The sequence below is a fragment of the Carcharodon carcharias genome, chromosome 13 (assembly GCF_017639515.1).
Source record: "Carcharodon carcharias isolate sCarCar2 chromosome 13, sCarCar2.pri, whole genome shotgun sequence".
NCBI classification, from domain to species: domain Eukaryota; kingdom Metazoa; phylum Chordata; class Chondrichthyes; order Lamniformes; family Lamnidae; genus Carcharodon; species Carcharodon carcharias.
The window spans coordinates 128,596,684-128,604,403 of NC_054479.1; the positions used below are offsets into that span (position 1 = coordinate 128,596,684).

Consider the following 7,720-nt stretch of genomic DNA (forward strand, 5'->3'; position numbering starts at 1 on the left):
AGTGACCTTTAACCTTTTTTTACCTGGGGTTGGCTTGTATAGCTGTCAGTTAAACTGACTAGCTAGCCACTAGTGACTAGAATTCCCATGGAATTACACTATGCTGTTTTTGAAGGAGAATAAAGTCATTTCAGCCCATTGGGTCTGGATGGATTTTCAGTGTCTGATGTATAGATGGATGGCATCCTAAAGGTCTGTTCACCAATTTGCCTTGAATATACAATTCCCCTCCTCACCCTCTCACTCACCTTCCACCACCCCATCTCCCCATTGACCAACCTCCCCCACCTCAACCTCTAGTTACAAAGTGAATTTGAACCCTTTATGAATCCACCTTGAAAGTTATATAATTATAGTAATGTGTGAATTAACAGTCAATAAAAGACTGTTAATGGAAGGTCCGTCGAATTCACCTTTCACCAAGCTGATAATCACATGATACAACAATAATAGAAATCACAGAATCATAAAAAAGGTTACAGCACAGTAGGAGGCCATTCAGACTGTGGTTTCCAGCCAGCTCTCTGCAGGAGCAATTCACCTAGTCATACCCTTCCACCTTTTCCCTGCAGTCCTACAAATTTTTTGGATGTTGACTAATCATAGCAATTAAATGTCCGTAAATCAGTCTACAATGAATCCAGACATGATCATCTCTGCACTCCTCTGATTCTGGCCTCTTGCACATCCCTGATTTTCAATGCTCCAAATCATTCAGGGCGATATGGTCATGTAACACCCCCCCACCCCACCCCCCCCACCGACTCCTCTATCATCCTAACAAGCCTTGAAAGTATTAATTTTGGCTTTAATGAATGCACATTTAGCAGACAAAACGGTGTAATCGTTGAATTTAAAATAATGCATGCAGCACGAGTGTGTTGGTGATATGAAAGTTTTTTTTTAGCTTGCTGACTGTAAGTTAAAATTTTACATCACCAGTGAGGTACATTGAAGCAGTGAGAAGTGATGAGGCATTCACTGAATGTGGTACAGTTTCACCTTATCGGTAGAAAGCACATACACAAAAGCTGCATTCATGGTCATATTGGATTGGCATGTGGCAATAAGTGATCTTTCAGTGAAGTGCGGGTACAACAAGGTTTTGGTGCTTTCCAGAGCGTCAGCACTGAGGTTATCCCACCCAAAGCTCACTCTGCACCCGAAACACTGCATTAATTCTCACTCAGCTTATCAAACATTTGCTGCTTTTCCCAACAGATCCTAATTGGGTAGCTGGAAGTAACTAGTTCCCATCAGAACATTTACTGTTCAAGTCAATGTGTAAATGGGACCATTGTCCTCACTAGGTTGTGGATTTAAGTCCCACTCCAGAGTTCAGAACAGACATCAAGGTTCACACTCCAGTGCAGTACTGAGAGAGCGCTGTTTCTGGTCTTTACTTTCTGGTTCTAGAGAAAGCAGGGTAGATTTCAACTATCAGGCAAAGAGAGTTGGGTCTTTCAATAATGCCTTAGGTAGGTCCAGTCCACTTTTAGAGCCTGACCCTATTAGCATTAGGTCTGGGTCAGAAACCAACTCCAGGCTATCTTAATATCAGGCCAGGCTGTAAGTAGGGGGAGGGTAGTGGTGGTGAAGGGGAGATTCTTGAAAGATACCTAGAAATTAAGGGATCACAGAATCACAGAATTGTTATGGTGCAGAAGGAGGCCATTTGGCCCATTGTGCTTGTACCAGCTCGCCAAAAGAGCATTATGACTCAGTGCCATTCTCCTGCCTTTTCCCCGTAACCCTGCACATTGTTTCTATTCAAATAGTCATCTAATGCCCTCTTGGTTGCCTCAATTGAACCTGCCTCCACCACAGTTCCAGGCAGTGCATTCCAGACCCAAAACACTCACTGTGTCAAAAAGTTTTTTCACACATTGCATTTGCTTCTTTTGCAAATCACTTTACATCTGTGCCCCCTTGTTCTCCATCCTTTTACGAGCAGCGACAGTTTCTCCCTGTCTACTCTGTCCAGCCCCCTTAGTCTCTTCCTCTCAAAGGAGATCGGTCCCAACTTCTCCAATCTATCTTCATAACTGAAGTTTCTCTTCCCTGGAACTATTCCTGTAAACCTCTTCTGTACTCTGTCCAATGTGTTTACAACCTAAAGTGCAGTGCCCAGAGCTGTACTCAACACTCCAGCTGAGGTCTAGCTAGTGTCTTATACAAGTTCAGCATAACCCCCTTGGTCTGGTACTCCATGCCACTATTAGTAAAGCCTAGGATACTGTATGCTTTATTAACTGCTCTCTCCACCTGGCCTGCCACCTCTGATGAATATACACCCAGGTCCTTCTGCTCCTGCACACCCTTTAGAGTTGTACCCCTTATTTTATATTGTCTCCCCATGTTCTTCCTAACAAGATGGATCACCTCACACTTCTCCGTATTGAACTTCATCTGCCAGCTATCTGCCCACTCCACCAACTTGTCTATGTCCTTTTGAAGTTCTACACAGACCTCCTCACAATTTACAACACTTCCAAATTTTGTCTCATTCACAAACTTTGAAATTTTCCCCTGCACACCAAGACCTAGATCAGTAATATATATCAGGAAATTCAAGGGTCCTAATACCGACCCTAGGGAACTCCACTACAATCCTTCCTCCAGCCCAAAAAATATCCATTGACCATTACTCACTGTTTCCTATTACTCAGCCAATTTTGTATCCATGTTGATACTGTCCCTTTTATTCCATGAGCTTTAACTTTTCTCACAAGGCTGTTGTGTATGGAATGCCTTTTGGAAGTCCATGTGCACCATCAACAGCATTACCCTCATCAACCCTCTCCGTTACCTCTTCAAAAAACTCCAGCAAATTAGTTAAACATGACTATTAATTTCATCCTGAATAATTGTTTCTAGAAGCTTCCCCACCACCAAAGTTAAATTGACTGTAATTGCTGGGGTTATCCTTACAACCTCTTTTGAAGAAGGCCATAACGTTTGCAATTCTCTAGTCTGGTGGCATCTCCCGTGAGTCTAGGGAAGACTGAAAGATTATGGCCAGTGGCCCTGCAATTTCCACTCTCACCTCTTTCGATATCCTTGGATGCATCTCGTCTGGCTTGTCAACTTTAAGCACCAACAGTTTATCCAATACCACGTCCTTATCAATTTTGAACCCTCCTAGTGACAGAGTTTCCTCCTCTGTCACCATGGTCTGGGCAGCACCTGTTTCCTTGGTAAAGACAGATGCAAAGTATTCATTTAACATCTCAGCCATGCCCCCTGCCTTGATGTGTAAATCTCCTTTTTGGTCCTTAATCAGCCCTACTCTTCCTTTTACCACTCTTTTACTATTAAGGTGCCTATAGGAGACTTTATGATTCCCCTTTATGTTGGCTGCCAGTCTTTTCTCATAATCCCTATTTACTTCTCTTTGCTGTTTCACCTCCCTTCTGAACCTTCTGTATTCAGCATGGTTCTCAATTGTATAACCTTGATGACACCTCTTAAGCACACTTTTTCTTCTTTATCTTAATTTTTATCTCATCCAGGGAGCTCTGGGTTTGTTTGCCCTACCTTTCCCTTTTGAGGGAATATACCCTGGCTGTGCCCGAACCATTTATTGTTTTTAAGGATGCTACTCATTTGGATCAGTCATCCTGTCGACAGGGGGAATTGATCAGAAAGCCAGGAAAAGCTGCACTCACTTTGGCAGCTCCACAGGTTTCTAGGCCAAGTTTTATTTCCCCAGCGTCTCCTTCAAGAGTAAAAAGAAGTCTTGCTGGGAAGGCAGGGGAAGACCATTCCTATCTTTTGCTCACTGGGCTGACCTTTCTGCTGTCTTGTTAATAAGAGCCAGAGCATAGTGCAGCCCAGTGGGATTTGATGTGTGTGAATTCGACATTTTAGAGTAGAGTTTGGCCCAATGATGTTGGTAGATCAGATTTTTTTTTTTGCCAGCATTGTATTTTACAGCAAAATGTCAGACTACCGCTGACAGATGAGTTATTTTAGCTTATAATTTGTCTTATTTCTGAAAGGATCTCAAACAGGGAATTATTTGCAGTGTTTAAGCTTCCTCAGGCAAACCTTCCTCAGGTCACTGAACAAGGCTGGCCCTTTAAACTTCAGCATCATTCTTGGAGCTGTTAATTGTCAGAAGCATTTGGCAGCTTAGCCTTACGAGAGAAACAAAACTTTTATGGAGAAAATGAAATTGAAGTAGAGGCTTTATGGAACTCCCACACTGATGCTCCAGCACTGGCACTTCAGCACTGGCATTCCAACATTGTTCCTCAACACTTGAACTCCAGCACTGGCACTGCAACACTGCCACTCCAAAGCTTGCATTACTGCACTGGCATTCTGCATTTGCAGTCTAACAATGTACCCCAGTACTGATACTACTGCATTAGCCGACTCTTCAACAATGGTACTCCAACCCTGTCAAATCCTACATTGGCACTTCTGGCTGGATTTTCACTCAGTCAGGATGAATTAGGAGCCGTTTAAAATGGCAGCAGCTCCCGATTCAGGGATTCCCAGCTCCGGTCCAGGGCTTTCTGATTTTCAGGACTCCCTTTAAAGGGTGCAGGCTGGTTCAGGTTAAAAGCCTGCACCTGGCATTCCCATGCTGATGCTCCCACACTGACAGTCCCACCCCAGCATTCCAGCACAGGCACATGGCATGGACAGTCATACAGCTCCACAATTTTCATGAAGTCTGACCAGGTTTTTAAAGAGTTGTGGTTCATGGCTCCTCAGAGGAGTCATGAACTGTAGTCTGCATGAAGGGACCTTTTGAAAGGTGAGTTCAAAAGGTCCTCCTCATGCTTCCTATACTTAAACATAAAACCTGCACTTCAGTTCCATTTTCTCCATAAAAGTTCTCTCATATGGTTAAACTGCCAAACTATGGCACTTCATCCACCTCCCACGGCCCCATCATACCCCCTATGCCAAGCTATGGCACTTCCATGCCACTTCCATCTCAAGGGCAATTAGGGATGGGAAATAAATGCTGGCCTAGCCAGCCATGTCCATCCCATGAATGAATATTAAAAAGGTATTGGTTCTATACCTTCTATATCAGAGGTCATTGAACCTCATAGTGATAGCAGAATGTGTAAAAAAATGCTTTAAAAAGTCATTCTTCGTCACTTTCCACTATGTTAAAAAACATCATTTTACTACATGACTATAAAAGTGTCAATCACCCAGATCCTGTAAAGTGTCAATAACAAAAAGGAGCAAGCCCGTGAAACCACTTAATCATGTGTAAATAAATGTTATGAAAATGACAAAGATCAGTGAGCCAGATCTGTCAATCAAGCAATGTTTTCTCTGGGGCTCAGGTGTTTCAACTAGAGTAATGGATTTCTGGGCTCTCAGCCAAGCATACATAATGAGGCATGACTGACAGCAACCCCCACCCCCTTCACCATGTTGAAATATAATATAACTGGAAAAAGAATCAGGGCCAGCTGAGGAAAATTTGTTTTACTCAGTGAGTTGTTGTGATGTGGAATGCATTGCCTGAAAAGTTGGTGGAAACAAATTCAATACACATTTTCAAAAAGGAATTGGCTATATAGTCAAAAAGGAAAAAAACAAAGCAAGATTGCAGGGAAACTGCTGGGGATTGGGACCAATTGGATAACTCTTTTAAAGAACAGGCAGAGGCACAATGAGCTGAATAGCCTCATTCCGTGTGGTACTATTCTGTGATTCTTACTCTAAGTTTTATAGAAAATATGATTATATCAGGATGTCAAAGCTGCTGGGAAGGTGGTGGCATAGTGGTTTTATCACTAGACTGGTATTCTCAGAGACCCAGGGTAATACTGTGGGGACCTGGGTTTGAATCCCACCACGTCAGATGGTGAAATTTGAATTCAGTAAAAAAAAAATCTGGAATTAAAAGTGTGATGATGACCTTGAAATCATTGTCAATTGTTGGTAAAAACCCATCTGGTTTGTTAATGCCCTTCAGGGAAGGGAATCTACTGTCCTTACCTGATCTGGCCTACATGTGACTCCAGATCTACAGCAGTGCGGTTGACTTTTAAAATGCCTGCTGAACAAGGGCAATTAGGGATGGGCAACAAATGCTGGCCTAGCCAGTGACACCCACATCCCATGAACGAATATAAAGAAAAAATGTTATGAAATGGCATAGATAAATTATTACTTCAAGGTTAGGTGGCAAATAAGAGTACATGGTCTAAATAGAAATGACTAAAAAGGCAAATTTAAAATACAGTGATCATGATAAATATTTAGAATAACTTGTCATTCAGGGTTTTAAAGCCAAGAGCACCAGAGCTGTTCAGAATCCAGTTGGATGCTGCAATGGGATAGGTATGAGCTGCACTGAGTGCTCTTTGTTTTTTTGGCTTGTCTGATTTATGGATGTAATCCAAGAGACCATCCAAAATGCCATTGTTTAAGTGCTAGGCTTCTTGTTCAGGAGAGGTGAGAGATCAGCAGCAATCCCGATCCATTCTGGCAGGAAGGCTGCCTCATACTTAAACACTCTTAGGAAAGGTGATCCAGGCAAAGTGAAATTTGTGAGGTAGATGACCTCCCCGCCAGCAAGGTAGCTGACCCAGAATCCAAAAGTGCCAATGGTCATTATGGTATGGTTGCAGTGAGCAAGAATGGCAAAGTCTCTATGGGGCTTAGATTCATTGCCATCTCCTAAGAAGTAAACATCCCCCTTGGAGGCATCAATATTTTCCCGACACCAATCTATTCCATTGCTTGTCACTATGAAGACAACATCCTTGTACTTATTCCTGAAATAGAACATGGCTTGCTCTAAGTAGTTTCTATCTGCAATGACCCCCTTCCACACCTGTGGCATAACATGCACATAATCTCCTCTTCGAACATGAACACCAACATAAGTAACATTTTGACGTTGTCCTGTTATATTTCTCAACCACATGTTGACCTCTTTTGTGATGAAATCGTGAAAAGAGAATTCACGAAGGATTTCTTCTCGGATGTGATGATAAAATGTCCAAGAACATGGATATCCAAAGAATTTAATGTGGTCTCCTAAGATATTTTTATACTTTTCATCCATCCAGTCAGCAAGGTAATAGTTTTGCCAAGGAATCTTGTCCTTAACCTCTTTGTGAAGGGTGGGAAGAGTAAGCTTGAAGCTCCGAGATAAGCTATCAGCCATTCTTGGAAAAATGTAGGCTTGTTTCCTGTTTAATCTGGCCAAAGCAAATAATGTTGCATATTGTCCCATTAGGTTACCAAACCTCCCATTTGGGGATATAGTCCACATGCTTTTGGAAGACTTGATGGCTTTGAAAGACTCATAATTTTCATCCCTGAGACATTCTGAAATATTAATGGTGGTCTCCATTTTGGTGTAATTTGCCAAATGTTTGGAAGTATCCTGCCCAAATAATGTTAACTTATAATTTTCTTCATAATAAAGGACATAACCAAATATGCACATGATGGTCAATGAAAGGGTTGAAGAGAGAAGCAACATTAGAAAGCATTGCTGCTTCCCACTGTACAGAACAGTGTAACAACTTGGTAAGTTGGTCATCTTCACAAACTTATTTTAATTGATCTTCTGCAACTCAGGTGAGACTTTCATCAAAGTTCTAAAAAGATACAAGCAGAGAACTTTTAAAATATAACACAATGTGAGGTCAATTTTGAATCACTGTCATTGTTAAGCAATCATTTCAAGCAGATGAGCTGTCTATGTATCAGGGGTGCCAGCTACAGA

General features: G+C 42.0%; 1 protein-coding gene across 1 annotated transcript; it reads right to left on the reverse strand.

The window, feature by feature from the left end:
- Positions 1-6,406: 6,406 nt before the first annotated feature.
- Positions 6,407-7,438, reverse strand: LOC121286151 (galactoside alpha-(1,2)-fucosyltransferase 2-like). Its single transcript, XM_041203133.1, has one exon. It carries the CDS (start codon positions 7,436-7,438, stop codon positions 6,407-6,409), a length of 1,032 nt encoding a protein of 343 aa, XP_041059067.1.
- Positions 7,439-7,720: the final 282 nt, after the last annotated feature.

Bases quoted from the DNA above. Each gene is read 5' to 3' on its own strand.
- LOC121286151 (XM_041203133.1), bottom strand. From the start codon at position 7,438: ATGTGCATATTTGGTTATGTCCTTTATTATGAAGAAAATTATAAGTTA.